An 18,270-nucleotide genomic window follows, 5' to 3' on the forward strand; every position below is an offset into this window, starting at 1 on the left:
CTTTCCTAATATATGCATTACAAGTACCTGTTCACTCCTCAGCAGTCCCTTGTGAATTATGCATGTTAAGAATCCCATGCAGTCTCACAGAATTATATTCCTAAACCAGTTCTTAACTTTTTCACCCATCACTTCAAAAAACAGCCGAAGTGTTAATTACATTCTATTTCCTGATCTCACCGAGTCCTCTTTTCCTCTGCAGCAGCTCACCGAGACCTGCGATGCCACTGATGCGACAGAATCTAAACCGCGTCGAGAGCAGGGGCTGTCCCACGCCATACTCATGAGTCAGACCCTGGAGTGCCGAAGGGCCAGCCAGGAAGACATGGCCCTGGAAGACACGGCCTCTCAGCAAAGCCTGTCTGAGGAGCAGTAAGGGTTACTGGTAGTGCAAGGGCCACATGTTTGTCAAAATTCAAGACAGAGTTAAGTCAGGGAGCTGCAGGTGGGTTTATGTTCTTTCAGATTTAACACACAACCTCCAAACATTTGTTTTTCTGACTTTTAAGCAGGAATATGGCAGGGCGCGGGTTCTTCAGCTGAAGGACTTCGGCGTGGGTAGGGTTAGAAGATACTCTAAAAATCATGGTGCCACTTCATCTCAGGTTCTTGTAAATCCTACTACAAGGAACGCAACCTGTGTGACATTTGTTCCGCTGCAGAGGCGCTGACCCACGAATGGTGACAACAGAAAGTATAAATGGTGGCAAATGAGTGAACGCAATAGGAGATACTAACACAACTTAGTGAAAAGCACACAAGACATCTTTCCTGCCATAGCTAGACAGCTGATTGCATGCAAACTAATTGGCATTTGATATATAACATATAATAAAAGACAGCTTTGAAGAGAAGCAGTGAACATGTACAAGAACAGTGCTACACGTGCTGGAACATTAGAGAGAAATCCGATTTGACTCTTCTTCCCCAACAGCAAATCTCTTTATTTTCATCCAACACGTTATGCAGGTGGTAATTATGAATAGCAACATAGCATCACCCAGACCGATATACTGCATGCAGCTATACTGAAACATTGTGTGAACGAACCTTGCTAAACACATTAACAAAAGTCAAGCGCAAAGAAGAAAGTAGCCAGTGCATGGAAAGCCTTCACAAAGCATATGGTGCACCTTATTTGCAAAGAAAGCAGCTCTCTATTAACAGCTGCTCTTAAGTATCTCATGCTCCTGTTCAGTTTACAACAGTGTTTCTCAGACTGTAGGCAACCAGCCCTACTGGGAGATGCACAAAGGCCCAGGAGGGTTCTCCCCAAGGACAGCAGAGTGCAAAGCAGGCTGTAGTTACTGTCTGTGGTTGTACTGGTCCAGGAACAGCTCAATGCCTTTAATTGCTGGCCACAGCTCAGTGTCCATAACCATGCGTAGCCGGTAATTCCACACAACTCCAATTCTCTCCCCCAGAGAAACTGAGCTGCTGCCGGTTTAACAGTTACATGAAGACAGATGAAGCAAAGAGAGAGAGAGATGGTGCTCTCACAGAGTTTGAGAAACACTGATTTACAGGAATGCATGACTGTATTTGAAGCCAAAAGGCTGCAAGAAATCCTTAATGTAATATAGGGCATAAACACACGCGCGTTTGGTTGGTTTTGTTTTTTTTTTTAATTAAAAAATTTGCAGCTATGTATGTTTTGCTGTCCCTCTTCACTGAAACCACCACAGACTGCTCCTAGTTCTCCTCATGACAGGCACTGGCTCTATTTCTTGCTTTAAGGGCTTTGCAATCTGCTGGGATAAACCACCACCACTGTCTTTCTAAACTGTTATGTGCAACAGTGGGGCAAACAGCTGCAGAAAGCACTCAGCTTTCCCAGGTCAGCCTCAGCCAGGCCTATGATTGCCAAATTTTAAACTACAACTTGAATTAACTTTTATCAAAAGCAACTCTATTGGTCTCAACCAAGCACAATGATTCTGTGCATCCACCTCAAGCAAACTAAACCACACTGAGAATCAGCTGCGCAAACTCTTATTATGGCTGTATTCCATTGACACCAATGGTGACACCTTCTACCAGCACCACTTCTTCAGGAGACTCACCCATCTCCATGGCCTCTCTGCCCTTTAAGAAACGCAGCCACCTCACAGTTCCTGACTGAGGTCAATCCACCAGCGCCTGGAGGACACAAGGTGCTACAAGGCTCAGGTTCCTGCTGCATGGGGTGGCTGCCAGAACAGGCAACTCCTAACTTCTGTATTCAGGCACCGCACAAAAACAGGACTGAATTACTTGTAGTATCCTAATACAGGTTATTAACCGAGTATCCTAATACAACAGCATGTGATGGAAGATACATTTAAGGTATCTTTCTTTCCTTGGGAGAAATCTCTCTGTCCACAAGAGCAGTCAGTACATGCAGTTCTTTCATAGAGGCAGCAGCAGGGATGACGAGATGAAGCCCCCACCTGCTGCTCAGCTCATCCCCAGATAATAGCACTGCTGCTGGAGAGAAACATGGCATGATTTAATTCATGCTGCCTTGATGAGGCCCTCAATACAAGAGAGCAGGGAGGAGCACATCCAGCAAGTACAACAAGCTCCAAGCAGCAGGTTCATGAGTGTATGGTGAAACAAGCACAAGTACAGCACTTCAGCCCTTACATTAAATATGGGACGTTCACCACCTGCCCTCAGTTTGATTCCCAAAACTCCCTTTCCACTGGTAGTCTCTTGTTCACATCACATAGTGAACACTGAGTGATAAACTCCTAAGAGTGAAGCACACCCAGAAGATGTTAGCAGCATTTTACCGAAGCCAACAGCAGGCTGCAGAACTGCTCACAGCCACCAGACATGCCAGCAAGCCGCCAGCCTGGCCTTCCTACCACAGCAAGCAAGAAGCAAACAGCAATGGGCACTATTCACAAAAGTAAGTTCATCCCAAAACACAAATGCCACAGGTCCCACTATTTTGAGGTGTTTTCAGAAGCTTTTATATGTATACATACACACATACACAAGTAAGGAACTCACAGAATCACAGAATTGTAGGGGTTGGAAGGGACCTCTAGAGATCATCGAGTCCAACCCCCCTGCCAAAGCAGGCTCCCTACACCACGTCACACAGGTAGGCGTCCAGGCAGGTCTTAAATATCTCCAGAGAAGGAGACTCCACCACCTCCCTGGGCAGCCTGTTCCAGTGCTCCGTCACCCTCACTGTAAAGAAGTTCTTGTGCACATTAGTGCGGAACTTCCTATGCTGTAGTTAAACTCGAGCTGCCACTGAAGAGACTTGCCTCATTTCTGCACATACAAAATGTTGACCTTCATGGCATTTAAGACAAACATTAGCAAAAGCACTTCCCTACCACTGGGATTCTGTATCCCTTGCTAAGACAGACAGGTAATCTCAATCTGAAATGCTGAAGTTCTTGGAGTTTCTGCAATGCTACTTGCATTTTTAAAGAGCTATTTAGTAGCATTTGGTTCCAACCCAAGTGACTGTATTCTCTTGCTGGGGAATTTAAGTTAGAGATTAGCTGAATTCTACGCAGCTCATAGAAGATTAGAATTATCAGTCAAATTCTCCAGCACATAATAAGCATCATCTCATCATCTTTTGTTTTGTTTTTTAAACTACCCAATTATTGCCATTTTTAGACTGCTCCCCGCGTTTGGAGCTGGTACTTACAGCATTTCACCACTGCTCGTACAACCTGAAATCTGCAAGACAGACATATGACTTATAATTAACTTTGCAGTAGGTCCGGTGTTAAAGATTCACCTCTCATTTAGCCTTTTCAGAGTATTACAAATCAAAAATGGTCTAATGCATGATAAATAATACAGGCCCTTTTTATTCCACGCTGCGTGCTATTTATGTTGAATTACAAGCCCCCCTTGCCAAAAACGTCCTCAATTCTCAGGCTTTGAGAAAATAATTGGTACCTCACAGTCCCCTCTTTTTTGCACCAATTAAAACCTGCAGGTGCGCTAATGTTGTCATCTGGATTCTTGCTGTTACATCAGAGGTTATTTGCACCAAATGTGTGCTATTAGTAAAATCAGCCCATCAGGGGAACGGCGAATGCTCTGTTTGTTGTTACAGTTCTCTCTGGGCTTTCCAAATATTGTACTAGCGTAAGACCAGAGAATACATTTTTTACCTCTAAAGTAAACACAGGGTGCCATAGAAGTTAACTTCAGTTGCTAATGATGCTTTCTCATTCAGTGCATGTTCGGAACAGGCAAACCATTTCTTAAGGAGTGTCTCAAAACACAAAAGCCAGAAATGACCGTTGAAACCATTCAGGATCTCCTGCTGAACACAGATCACAGAATTTCTCTTTATTTCTCTTAAGAGCACCGCGTAGCTCTTAACAGATTTAAAGAACAGCAACAGCAATAAAACTCACCAATGTAGAGCCAGGCAGCAGAAAGGAAGAGCCACAAACGTCAGTGGCAAAAAGTACCCTCTGCTTGAAAAGGCTGATGTTTCCATCACAGCAGAGAAGGAAGAATTCACCTCCATTTTGGGTAAGTCACTGCAGTGACCAACTCCCTTCACAACACAAGGTCCCATCAGCACACTGCTCAAAACTTAGTGGAGCTGAAGATTCTTTTTGTCCACTCTAACTATGGACTGCAGTGAGCAGGGCAATCTACCTACTCTTATGAGGAACACACATCAGAAGGTGATGCAGCTCCTAACACTGGTGTTTGGAAACCTGAACTCCGCTGTCATCACTCCTGAAGAAATTCCCCTTCCCAGCCTACACTTAAGTATCAAATATCTCCATTTTGGATTTAAAAGTCAGACCTTCTTTAACACTTCTGAGAATGTTGGTACCTATTTAATCATTGAAAGAAATATTATTCTTCAGCATCTTTTATAGCTTAACTTATCCCACTGAAATTCAGATTATGGCTTCCATGTAAATCTCCTTTCTGAAGTTCTTATTCCCTTCAAGTATCTCCCATTTCAAATACATTGGCACGTGAAAAGTCACAGTTGCCAGTATCCTCTCCTTGCTCAGCAAATCAAAGCAAGGGAACCCCCACCTCACCTCAGTTTCACTAAGGGGAGTGAACCTGCAGTGCATCCACAGCCTCAGTAGAAGGCACACTCTTAACACTATCACTCCTATGCACGTAAAGGTGCAGACGCAAACTCCCACTAAAAGTTTGTGCACATCTAAAACAAAGCCTAACGAGGGCATATGGATGACTGCAAAAATCCATGCAACTCAAGATCACAGAATGAGATGGGCGATCCAGAAGCCAATACAACACTTTGTAGCAGAAGGTGACCAAGCAAGAATGGTTAGCCACAAAAGTGCCCAGCAATAGCACAATAGCTGTCCACAGCAAAATCCCACTGAGTTGTGCTAGCATGAGAAACAGCACAAAGGGGAGAGAAAAGAGCACAAAAGGAACCTTTCAGTGCCAGACATCAGCAGTATCAGTACTACTCGCACAGCTGGGACATGAAAAGCACTGAAGGCACTTTATCACACAAGACAACTTTCATTTCCTTTGGCTCCACTTAGGGCAAGGATGTGCACCACTGTTCTCACTTAGGAAAAGGAATCCCTGGTTTTTAAAGTCTAGAGAAGCAATGGGGAATGGAGCCAGTGCACAAGGTAAAAGCTGCATGTGCAGCACTTTATCAGTTCTCAACAGCATAAAATCATGTCAGGGCTGATGTAGAAAGGACACTGGCAAAGTGGTTGAGCTTCAGGTTCCTGCAGGTAATATAGGGCAGTTGCCTCTGCTCTTACTGCCAACCTTGACAGGATACGATGGTTTAATTCAGTGAGTGTCCTCCAGCTGGACGCAGAAAAGCTGCTACATTACAAGCACACTGAGTGCCCTCTAGAAAAAGGACAGAACAAGCACCTTGCATGCTTATTGTCACACCAGGGCAAGCTCACTGGAGGCACAGCACTGCTATCAGACTCCAACGCTTCAGATGGGATCTTTCACATTTAAAACACAGAAGCCAGCAGCCATCACTACCAAAGGCAATGAATGGTAAATGCTGGGGCAGGAGCTAGTCATCTTTCTTTCACAACAGTTCCATTTCTTGTTGCAAGTCCTGTACAGGCACAATTTGGAGCCCTTCATCCTTCTTGTCTGACAACAGACGGATGCCTGTACTAACGAGGGGATTACAAATACCTTGAGGACACAGCCTCTTACTGTGAAAAGCAGGCCAGAGTCGTATTAGACTAAATAATATTCCTAACAGAGGGGATCTCTGAATTCTCTTTACCCCAGACCTGAAAGCCGTACTGTTACCCAAATGAATGTGGCCAGAACAGGGCTGTTGTGTCCTTTAACCCTCCTGCCATTTAAGGAGGGACAATGTCAGTACCAGACTGTTATCTAAACACAGGAAAGAGAAAAGACACTCCCTGCAAGCTCCCAGCTGTTTCTAGGGCACCTGTAAAAAAAAAAATAAACATATTGTCCCATCCACCCACATTGAACTACTGGTGTCAGTTCACACAGAAATAAGTAACAAGAATGATGCTTGAAAATGCCTTTAGTTTGCTCACTTTAACAGTTGTTGAACAGAAAAGTTAAGAAGCAACTGAAGCCTTAACTTACAGCCAACGATGACTATAAATCATACAGTGAACAAGTGCACACCTGGGAGGGAATTCTGTTTTAACAACATGCAAAATTGATTAAGTGGCAGCACTTTCCCTGAATACATTTGCAAACCTCAGAGGAATAAGAAAAATAAATACATTGTCTAACAGTCTCATACACTCCTTATATCATCACTAACCATTAAGTGTGTACAGAACTGAGTAAGGAAAAAAATTAGATAAGCAAAAAAAAAAAAAGTAAATACAAAGGCTTGAAAACCCCCATATAGACACATGCCTATTAAGTCGGCATTAATTAATACATGCCATATTAAGTCAATCCTGACCTTATAAACTCTGCATGGAAAACATATGTCAAGACTTGACTCAGTCCTGTGAAGCTAAAAGGGTTGTATGTTCTGTCACACCAAGGCCACAAGTTCTGGTTCTTCAATGCACGTTACTAGGTGGGAATTATAGACCGTGAATTATCTTCCAGATAGAAATGTCCTCAACACTCTGAAAGACAAAGATCTCCAAGATATCTGGCAGCTAATTGTTTTTACAGGGTGTAACAGGATCAGAGTCCCACCATCTCCCTTTCTCAAATACCCAGGCTGGAATTTCACATTAACTACGTGTCTGTAGAATTTTTAAACGGATCAGCTTGTGAACAGAATAAACAAGAATCTTTCTATCTTAATTCTCAAACTATAGAGTAATACCAGCTTTACCCTGCTTACCCTGGATGCTCTAGTGACCCTTCAGGGGTTAACGTACAAAGGACAGACTAGAACATCCACAAGTGTAATGTTTTATATAGACAAAAGCTTTGGTGTTTACAAGCAAAAAACGGTCTTCATCGTCTGCATGACTCCACAGCTGCCAAGACGTCCTGCAAGATGTTGTTCCTGTTTTCCTTACTCACCTAGAAAAAGAGAAATTAGAACAGATGTAATTGGATGAATAACCCCTATATCATGGTTTACTTCAAAAAACAAAGCAGGAATTCAAATGCATTTCATTCTTGGTGGGCTGAGCATCAAACACTTGCCTTCTTGTGCTACCAACAACACCTGACACTAACTAAACCCACCAAACTGCACATGATTTAATTACTCGTGGATACCATGGCTTGAATAACTAACAAGAATTGCTCAAAGAACCACTGAGTACTTTTACCATTACCAGAAAACCCTTTCAAATACCAAACCTATTTTTTTCTACAATAAAGTGGAGGTCTTACATCTTCAGTACTTGAAAAGACTGTATTTCTATGGATGATAGGCCAAGTAAAAAGCATCATCAATGAAAAAATTAGAACTGGCTTAACAACAGCACAACTGTGCAGCAAAAAGCCTTAGCGCTGCAGGACAGAAATGCCTTGAAAGAGAAATAAGACTAACTTAAAAAGCTGGGGAACTTTTATTGTGCACTGAGGTATGTCCTTTGTTTACCAGTCCCTGGAAATGTTGGACTTTAACACCAGCCCATGTGAAAATTCATACAGTCCAACATCCTTCCTTCTGCTGGGTCTGCCTGTGTTGCAGCATCTGCAGACTACCATAAACTGCCAAGGCAAAGTTACCACTTGCTGGCCAGCTCAGCCCCTGGGTACAGCAGTGACAGCACAGAACTGTGGGGCTGGGGGTTGCAGATTTCCCCTTCTTGAAAGCTTTGCCCTGATACAGTCACCTGCATTATGTACGTGTCCACGGCATTACTAACTCAACCAGCACTTGGGGAGAGGGCTGGAGTGGTGAATTGCTATTTGTCACAGACATCCTATCCAAGTGTTGGAAAACAACATTGTAAACCTTGAGACAGTGGTCTCACCTTTGACACTTGAATTCAAGAGAGCAAATCAACGTGAGACTGAAGAAAAAGTGACTTAAAAAGAAAACAAAGAGGAAAGGGCAGGAAGATCTCCCTGAAAGTGTTGCTGTTTTTATTGAGCATCATTCCAAGACTATTATTAGATAAAAAGAAAGCCCACAATAGCAAAGAGCAAGACAATAAAGAATGGAATTGCTCTTCAGTAAGACTATTGAGGTACCCTGAGGTAAACAAGGCACAGAGCATAGATGAGCCAAGCTCTAAATCTCACAGCAAGTGTCCTGACATCCTGACTTTCAAAGGACCTTCTGAACATTTAATAGCTCTTCCCACTGTCTCAGAGCCAACGAAAACAATACTCCATTTTATCTGTCCTCTTCCATACCTACATGCCAGAACTCCAGCGAGAGCATCAGAGAGAAAGTGCCAAGTGCTGGGAAACTCTCACAGCCATTTTGCAAAGGCTGCTTGATAGATATCAGCCTCTTCTTAAGGCCTGGAGACATTCTGCACAGGCAGCTTTCCCAGGCAGAACAAATCTCCCAGTATCTGTACTGAAGGTACAAAGAGATGGGAAGATTTTTATGGTGTAAAGGCAACTGTAGGTGCTGCTTTTTACTAAGCACTTAGATAATTTTGAACAAATGATCACTGGATAGTGATAGGACAAGGGGAATGGTTTGAAACTGAGACACGGGAGGCTTAGGTGAGATATTAGGAGGAAGTTTTTCACACAGAGGGTGGTGATGCACTGGCACAGGTGGCCCACGGAGGCTGTGGCTGCCCCATCCCTGGAGACATTCAAGGCCAGGCTGGATGTGGCTCTGGGCAGCCTGGTCTGGTGGTTGGTGACCCTGCACATAGCAGGGGGGTTGAAACTGGATAATCATTGTGGTCCTTTTCAACCCAGGCCATTCTATGATCACCTAAACTCCAAGGATGCAAGAGCAGAGGACAGAAGCTTCCTTTCCCTAACCATACAGGTACCATCGACTGGAACCTCTTCTTATCCATTTAACTAATAGTTTTCTTAAAAGGCAGAAACAACCAGACTTCACTGTGGGGTTTCACAGATGCAAAATGAAAAGAAAGGAAAATTGGAGAAAATGAAGGCATGCCAGCTGCTAAGGGTAAAGCAATCCTAGTTATGACACCACGTCTGCAAAATAACACAGATCCAGGCACTGCTAAAAGAGCCTCTTTACTTTCAGTGGAAAGTTGAGTTCTCAGCAAAATGGAACTGGGCAACAATGGAAAAAAATGTGTTAAATATCAGAGCTCCTATCGTTAAGAGCTCTAAACGTAATAAATTAAACATTTGGATCCAAATCCCACCTACTTTTAGGGCATCTGGGCCCGTTTACAGCTACTGAATATGCTTCCAAGACAGAATGGACTGTAAAACCCACAAGAGCTGTGTCTGTGCCCTTAGCATCAAACATCAGAACCATCCTTGTGACAATAAAAGAAGGATCAGAAAACTCTGCTGAGTTACTTGAATGCAGCCTAACTCCCTGTTAAGTGACAAAGCAGACAGAACTTTTTTGGAAGGTGAACACATACATCTGCGCTCTTCTGGGCATCATAAAAGCCAGCAAGAAAAAGCAAACCACAAGCTACTGGGGAGCTCCAAGTTCTCTGCACGCCACAGCCCTTCAAGAAAGTAGCTGGTGATTCAGTGTTTACTCCAGCCAGTAACACACTGAGCGTCCAGCAGCAGGTTCTGTTCCTGCTCATGCACTCATTTTAATCAGCTGGGGAAGAGCATGCAGTGTGTCACTGGAGTGAGACAGATGCTCTCCTGTGCAAGTCTTCAGCATAGCGGATCACTTGTCACCTGGGCACTCTTGCAGCCTGTTGCACATTTCACACCGTTGCTTTTAGCTAAACAATCCAACAGAGAAATCCGCATTTACAAAGAAACCCACACATTGTAATCTCAGTAGCATAAAAAGGATAGATTTTTTTCAGGTAGAGAAAACATTGCTCTATTGAAATGCACAGGCCATAACATTTAAAAACATGATGTAATGCCATGACACACGTAGTAACCTTGGGTTGAATGGCAGCAGCCTCTAGAACATCACCGGATTGACAGAGGCAGTGGAAGGCTTGAACTGTCCTTGAAAAGCCAAATACTGTTCTCTAGAACCATTTCTGAGAGAAGGAAACACACACTGCCTTGCCATGACTGCAGTAAGTGACTACTTTCTCCATCCCCTCTCCCTCACAAAGCAATTGTGCATACATGTAATGCTTACCCTGGAGCACCTCCCCTATGAGGACAGGCTGAGGGAGTTGGGCTTGTTCAGCCTAGAGAAGAGAAAGTTGCGGGGTGACCTCATTGCAGCCTTTCAGTACCTGAAGGGAACTTACACCCAGGAGGTTGTGGATGCCCCGTCCTTGGAGGTGTTCAAGAACAGGTTGGACGGGGCCCTGGGCAACCTGATCTAGTAAATGTGTATGTTTGGTGGCCCTGCCAGGCAGGGAGGTTGGAACTACATGATCCTTGAGGTCCCTTCCAACCTGGGTCATTCTGTATTCTGTGTGGAATTCACATTCACACACATCCCTGTTCAGCAGCTCAACAAGCAACACACACTGGCTACTCAGTGGGAAATGCGGGTTTTGATCTCTAAGGGGAAAAGTAAGAGTTGAATGTTTATGAGGGGACAGGAATCTTTTCTTGTTTTTGTTGCTAGGGCTGCTTCAGCACTTTAAAAGGCTTTTAATTTGAAAAACAGAAAGATGATGTGGCTCTGGGCAGCCTGGTCTGGAGGTTGAAACTAGATGATCACCTTTTCAACCCAGGCCATACCATGATTCTATGATGAGACCACCAAGCAAAAGAAAGCTGTGTGTTTCCAAGCACTGCAGTTCTGTTCTTACTCTGAAGAGGAGAAAAGAAGATGGAGGCTCTGCTTTCTCTGCAGTAATTAAGATCACTCAGTATAAAGTGGTAAAAATTGTTTCCCTCCTCATTCACTTGGATTACAAGAAATACTATTGCCACTGTGCTCTGCTTCCACTCAAGAGCAGGCTGCAGAACCATACTGCTTGACAGCCTATTGCCCCTGCTAGTAAGCCAGAACCTGCAAATCTCAGTTACTATATTTGTAATTTACGGGTACTGTGCAGTTCAGTTTCAGATTTATCTGTACAGCTTTATCCTTTACTAGAAACAGTAACACTGAGCAGGAAAAACAACAAAGCAGAGAGGGCTGCATTTAGCTGGTGTTTGTAAAGTATCCAGGGCACTTACAGATGCTAAGGAAACCTCACACATATCCCTTTGAACAGGCAGTTCTATTGTGCAAAATTTGGGAGAATTTCTCTGTAACCGATCAGAAAATCGTTTTGAGGCCCCAGTGTCCATAATGTGATGTCTGTAAAACAACATGATGGATTCCAAAGTTGTTTCACTGACTCCAGAGAAAGCACACTCCATTTACAAGTGTCTTTCTTCCACTAATTATTTCTGCAAACTCCACTGCTGCTTCTTTTCCATCCCCCCCCCCTCCTCGAATCTGATTTACTGGTAATATTTCTGCAAGCCGGTCTGCTAAAAATAAAAAGAAATCTGACTGTACTTTAGAAGATTTAACTCTTAGGAATAATGAATACTTCAGTGGCAATAATAGTACAGTAAGAAAACTTAACGACAACGACATCATTACTTCTACAGGCTCTTAAAAGCAAAGCCAGCCGTGTGAAGCTGCAACTGTTGTTGTTTTTTAATAAGGTGAACACCTGCCCATTAAGAACCAAACGGAAACTAAAAGGCTCATTTCATACAAGCTCTCTACCGCTAACAATTGGTAGCAACAATCAGGTTTTTAAACAGAGCCAGATACAAACCCGTAACCCAGAACAGATGGCTCTTAAAGGGTATTTAATATTACTCACAGTGAACACTTCGACATCTTTCCTGCTTCTTATTTCTTCAACAAGATCCAGTGGCTTTCCCTTCGGTATTGGAATAGTTCCAAGTATCACAGTCCCAGAACCAGCCAGCATTTGACGAACAGCTTGAATAAAAGCCTGGCTGAAGAGTTCCATTTTACCAATCTCATCTATGATGCAAATCTTTTTCTCTGCATCGCTGCCCTGGTTTACCTGTGGAAAAGCACATCAGGAGATAGTAAACATCACAGAACTCAGAACAAGCAGCAGAAATAACTGCCATGCTAATAAAAACCACCTCCAAAATAAATCTGTCGTTCTATTGGGGATAACTAAACAGTCAAAGCTGCTGCTGGTGGTAACTGACCGACTTCAAATCTGTCATTTATGTTTCAGCAAAGACTGGTGGAAAGGTAAGAATCCACGTATGGCATAGACACCAGCTATGATGGTAGGAAGCATGCAGAATATCATGCTTTCCTTCAGAGCAGAATTCTCCAGCTGCTTGACAATAAAGAACTGCTCTCATTAAATCTGAGGGAACCAAACATTTCAAAACACCGAATTCTGCATTTAGAATAAATCAATATTGACACAATGTAATTACTAAGGACGACTTGCATTACATCCAATGTTGGAAGCTTGTAGCTACAGAATGCCTTTCAAAAACTATCTTAAATTTAGAAGATAGTTCCTCACTATTTTGGCCATAAAAATAAAATTGCATCAGATGTTTACAGCCTTAATCTCAGTTTATGAACTTTAATTACGATTCCAGATTTTATGAAGGTTATTTTTCCATTATCAGCTCATACAGGAGCACTTTTGTCTGTGTCAGCTGAGCCCTCAGTGCTGCAAACTGAGGCACACAGAGGAGTGAATGGACTCTGGCAGGACTCAGGGTCTTCACCTCTGGTTCCACTATTTGTTACATCATGATAAAACTTTGACAGATCAAAGCAGTTTGTCTACAGCAAAACAGGAAGGTGGGAGTCAAACTGTAAACAAAAATGTGCTGATCTCTCCAGAAGCAAGAACACTGTTCTCCTTCACCCTAAGCCTCCTGCTTCTGTTTGATCTACCGCTTTGGCACAATCTCTTGCTACAAAATTGACTTGACCATCAGCTTTGAGATCAGAACCTGCCATCACAGCAAGCAACGCAGAGGCACATAGTGATAGCACCTCTAGAACTGAAAACAAACAAACACCAAATGAAAACCAAAATGAAACATTCCTTGACAAAAACAAGAAATGGATCCTCGGTCTTGCTTTCACTCCTCACACCCCTTTGGTTTTGGTTTTTGTTGCTCTAAGTTCATTAATTCCCTTCTTCATTGGCCCCCTGAGCTTTGGCAGCATAGAAACATCACAATGTGATTTTCAGCAGCACTGTTCAGCAGCTACTGCACACAGTTTACGACACGCTATTGCTAAAGTCAGATCTGTTCTTGTTTAATTTTGAAGGGTGGGAAAGGTTGGGGTAAGAGAGGAAGGAGAAGGAAAAAGGGGGATGATCATAATATTGCTTGCACTGCTGACCAGAGAAGGACAAGAAAAAGACTGAGTGTTGTCACAGAGCACTGCCTGTGCAGTTGGCTAAATGTGAAATTAGCAGATTGCTGTAGCATTTAAAACCAAGCTGTGCTTACACAGCGGTAATAAAAATTACTGGATTTAAGACATGAAAAATGTTTCTACTGAAGGAATGGAATTAGAGCAAAAAGAGGGAGAAAAAAGGGATGTGAAGAGGAACAGTGACAAAATCCTTTCTTGTGTTTCTTTCATGCAGTAAGCAACCTGGACGCTTTGTGCAAGGTGGTGGCATAGCAAGTAACTTCCTACTGGCTGTCTCTCAACCCAAGGCCTGGCCACGGACAATGTCACATAAAGGAGGAGAGGCAAAACAAGCTCACACCTCACAACAGGCACGAGAGAAAAAGCCAGCTCAAGAATCATTGAAATTCAAGACTGGAACCTTCATTAACATCAATATTGAGTGCTGTAGAAGAGCCTTCCGATAACAATCATTATCATAAAGCATTTCTTCCAGCAACTTTAGTATAATACTCACATTTCTCAGCACAGGCAGAACCAAGTGCTCAAATGAAACAACGTCTACAACGTATTGTCCAACACGGCATTCACGTCTTGAAGTAGAAGAATCAGAACTGAATGTGAAAGACATACACAAATCCTTCTAAGTAATAAGTTTAGCAAGAATGTACTGCAGTCATTTCAAGTGGATTTACTAGAATAGTTACTCCACTAAGTCAATTTGCTCTTAATTCTTCCAAGCAGAGAAACCGTGAAAGCAATGCATTATGTAATATTGCAGCTATCATACTTTCAGATAACAAATATACCATAAGCTGCCTACAGTCCTATGTAAGCTTCAATTTGAACACTGTACAGAAGGACAAAGAAAATATAAAAGGTAATAGAGATATTCGCAATGAAATCAAAATATACACCTGCATTTTCTGCAGGCATGGGAGCTACCTTTAAATTAGGCAATGTGATACTAGACAGCATCAAAGCAACAACCTAAAGCTCAGAATAGGTTGCAGAACACTTCAATGGTCTTTGAAAACTACTATTTGCATGTACAGCATCACACTATTCTGGGTAAGCTGCGTTTGTTAGCGGTGTACAAGTTATTTGACCAGCTTAGTTATGTCTGAACATGATGGAAATGTCATACGTGGATCTAGACTAAGTTGTGCAGGAATCATTAATCTAGCCTGGTAAATTAGGTGAATGCTCTGCACTTCTGAAGCCCTATTCTTAGTGGGCCTCCGAGGCTCACTTTTTCTTTAAATTCACATGTAGGATTTGCAGGCCAGTCAGTGGCTCTTTAATACAACATTACATGCTGTTCATCTTTAATTTTCAGATTCTGCACTCACAGATCAGCTGGAAGAAAGAAATAATCTTTCCTCCTGTCTACAGACGCTATGCACTGTATCCCAAAGAGACCTGGATTCAGGAGAAAAGCTCTATCTGGTGCAAAATATGAAGTAAAACAGTTTTCTCCAGGTCATTTTCTTTTTTAAACTATGTGATACAGTGACTATACAGATAATGCAGGTATCAGCCAGAAAACGAGAACTGAACAAAGAACATGACATGAAAACTGTATCTGTGCTGGCAGTCACCTTCTGTTAGGGCACTTAACATGCTGACAGACCAGAGAAGCATAAAACAACAAGCTGCTTAAAACAATTTAAACCTCAGTACCTAACTCTAGATAAAGGACCTCGTTTTCCAGATAAAGTGACAACATCAAATCCTCTTCTCCTGCCACCTTCTTTAACTTCCTCTGTGTAAAATCCATCAATGGGAATGTCTGAGGACTTTAGTGCTTGAGTGACTTTCTGGATCAAAGTAGTCTTTCCAATCCCTAGAAACAAAGAGGAAACAAAAAGTACGTGGCATTAATCTTCTGTAGTAAAAGCCTATGTTTAAACATCACAGTAATTACGTGATTTAGGAGGAACATCCACTACAAGCCTGCAAATTGTTTTTTCGGTGGTTTTTGTTTTTTCTTAAAAGGCAGGAAAAGCAAGAACAGACAAGCCTTTTAAAGCCCATCCAGTACTGATGCTATGATCTTTTATTACCCCACATCTACAGTGAAGTCACAACAGAATGGTACAAATACCTCAGGCTATAGGTGAACTTGTTAACTTTGATTGTGCCTGGGCAGGCCACAGAGCTTGCCCCAAGACAAGCAAATGTACAAGAGATCAGCCCACAGTGAGAGCCACACTGTTACATGACTGGTACCTAAGCTAACTACAAGGGTGACTGATGAACCTCCTGGTCCATCACTGCTATTCATTATTTTTCAAGGACGGAAATGAATTTATCCTCTTTTTAGATTAGGTCAAAACTGATTGCTATTGCCAGAGGCGTGACTTCCAGCAAGATGAAGTACATACTACTTCTGTTCCATCCTAGAAATTGGAATTGCTCCATACCCTTGAGTTATCAGCTCCTATATGGCAAAAAAATAGACTCCTAATGCTACAATAATTAAAGCAAACTTACTAGATACAGGGAAAAGTATTTTATCTTATTTTTTTTCCTGTGAGATCAATCAAGCCCCGGAAGAGGTTGCCCAGAGAGGCTATGCAGCTTCATTCTTGGAAGTTTTCAAGACCTGACTAGATAATCCATGAACAACTTGGTCTGGGCTCAGCTGACCCAGCTTTACACCTCCTGAAGTCTCTCCCTGAATGAATTAAACTGGGCTCCTACAATCCATTCTCCCACCCTAATAAAGATCTTCAAGGCCTTTCCCAGCTGATGTCATCTATTTGATGTACTGTGTGCATGCTGGCCATCTTCCAGACACCCTCTGTTCCCACAAAGGAGCTGTTTTACTTTTATAGAAGTAAATCCCTTGACAAAACTAAGCTTAAAAGAGGAGTGTTGCCTCTCAGAATTTAATGTGACCATTTCATTTTTAATCATTATTATAATGAAAATCTGCTTTGGAAAAATAGAGTTATCCTGCAGGAGAAAAAACCCAAACATTAAACTTCTGGACACGAGGAATATCTACTACTGCAGTGTGCATAAAGATGTCAAGAAAAGTCTTTTTAACATGCATATATCAAATTCCTTGCCCAAATTTTAAGCAGATTTAGGAACTTGGGAACAGATTTAGTTACACATTTATCTAATCAAAACGATACATTCAATTTCAGTCAAATGAACACAGGCAACCAGCTCAATATCCTCTGCAGCTGCCAGTTGACTGCCTCCATTCCAGGGGATAGGAAGGACAAATAAAGCCAGTGGAATCTATCTCTACCTGAACCTACCAGGAGCATTTTATTTTAATCCCAGACCACACAAGTACCTGCAAAAGATTCACTCAGAAAAAGAATTAGGCCCATGGCTTTATTAAAACAAACTCTGCCATTGTGCTGACTGCTTTGATTACTAACTCCACAGCTCACACAGCCTTCCTCTCTCCCTTCAGGATTAGCAGCTTTTCAGTACCTAAAGTGGGGAATTATACGCAAGAAAGGGAAAAACTCTATAGCAGGGGCTGCTGCAAAAGGACAAAGGTTTCAAATTGGAAGGGGGAAAATTTAGACTGTATAATAAGGAAGAAGTTTTTTATAGCAAGGGCAGCAAGGTACTGAGACAGGTTACCCAGAGAAGGAGTGGATGCCCTCTCCTTACAGATATCCAAGGTCAGTCTGACTGGGGCTAGAAGCAACTAATCCAGCTGCAGGTGTCCCTGTTCAGTGCAAGGGAGATGAACTAGATAATCTTTTAGGGCCCCTTTGAACTCAGATGAATTCCATAGCCACATCCATCACAAAACACCCCTCCAGCCAAAGCCTGCTATCCAACACCGTTACTCTGTAACTGTACACAGCTTAAGTTGCAAGAGTAAAATCGCTACAATTAAGAAAAGACAACAACAACAACAAAAAGAACAGCATTAAGAAATTATTAAAAACTGAAGCTTGAGTGACGTTATCCAGGCATTTTTCTGCCCAACAGCCAGCAGTGGGGCTGGATCCAGGGACAGCCCACCAGCACCTGGCAGCACACACTACACAGAATTGGGCCGGAACCTAAAACGGGTCCAGCGTGAGGAAGTTAACAACGAGTCAGCAGGCGACTCAAGGGGAGGACAACGGCGACAGCCCCGCACGGTGCCCGCAGGGAGCGGCCAGGCCCAGCTACCGCCGGAGCTGCGGCAGGGGCGGCTTCCTACTCGGCCCGGGGCTTACATGCCCCGCCGGCCGCGCCGGGACAAGTGCTGGGCCCTCGCCCAGCTCCTCGGGCTCCTCTTGCTGCTGGCACCAGGCAGCCTCGTTACCTGGAGGTCCGGTCAGGAAAACGTGCCTGGCCATGGCGGGGAGCAGCAGGCCACGCTCCGCCCTTTACAGCCGGCGCAGCACGGCGCTGCGGGCGGCATGAGCACCGCCCTCGCTCCGCCTCTC

The 18,270-nt window shown here is 43.1% G+C and overlaps 2 protein-coding genes across 10 annotated transcripts in view; one reads left to right on the plus strand and one right to left on the minus strand.

Moving 5' to 3' along the window:
* PCNX2 (pecanex 2) overlaps positions 1-1,650 on the plus strand; it is a 132,847-nt gene extending 131,197 nt beyond the window's left edge. For 3 of the 4 annotated variants that reach the window (XM_015857877.3, XM_085541299.1, XM_085541300.1), the window contains one exon: positions 203-1,650. In XM_015857877.3, the coding sequence (XP_015713363.2) occupies positions 203-376 (174 nt within the window). In that variant the 3' untranslated portion in view covers positions 377-1,650. The remainder of the gene's footprint in view (positions 1-202) is intronic. The other variant, XM_015857878.3, reaches the window with a different exon arrangement.
* Positions 1,651-6,493: 4,843 nt separating this feature from the next.
* On the minus strand, positions 6,494-18,205 carry NTPCR (nucleoside-triphosphatase, cancer-related). 6 transcript variants are annotated; one of them, XM_015857881.2, is made up of 5 exons: positions 18,147-18,205; positions 15,539-15,701; positions 14,373-14,469; positions 12,303-12,512; positions 6,494-7,488 (listed from the first exon to the last, which is right to left on the minus strand). In XM_015857881.2, exons 1-5 carry the CDS (start codon positions 18,178-18,180, stop codon positions 7,420-7,422), a joined length of 573 nt encoding a protein of 190 aa, XP_015713367.2. In that variant the 5' UTR covers positions 18,181-18,205; the 3' UTR covers positions 6,494-7,419. The 6 variants fall into 6 exon arrangements, with proteins under 6 accessions (XP_015713367.2, XP_085397427.1, XP_015713369.2 ...); XM_085541301.1 differs by having other exon boundaries at positions 18,042-18,205; XM_015857883.3 differs by lacking the exon at positions 6,494-7,488 and adding an exon at positions 11,535-11,955.
* Positions 18,206-18,270: the final 65 nt, after the last annotated feature.

The sequence above is a fragment of the Coturnix japonica genome, chromosome 3 (genome assembly GCF_054131305.1).
Source record: "Coturnix japonica strain WE chromosome 3, WE-NBRP24, whole genome shotgun sequence".
In the NCBI taxonomy this organism is placed as follows: Eukaryota; Metazoa; Chordata; class Aves; order Galliformes; family Phasianidae; genus Coturnix; species Coturnix japonica.

Bases quoted from the DNA above. Each gene is read 5' to 3' on its own strand.
- NTPCR (XM_085541301.1), bottom strand. From the start codon at position 18,180: ATGGCCAGGCACGTTTTCCTGACCGGACCTCCAGGTAACGAGGCTGCC. The intron at 14,470-15,538 runs GTACTGAGGTTT...TTTCACATTCAG, and splicing joins GGTCCTTTATCTAGAGTTAG to TTCTGATTCTTCTACTTCAA. The intron at 7,489-12,302 runs GTGAGTAATATT...CTCTTTTTCTAG, and splicing joins AAGATGTCGAAGTGTTCACT to GTGAGTAAGGAAAACAGGAA.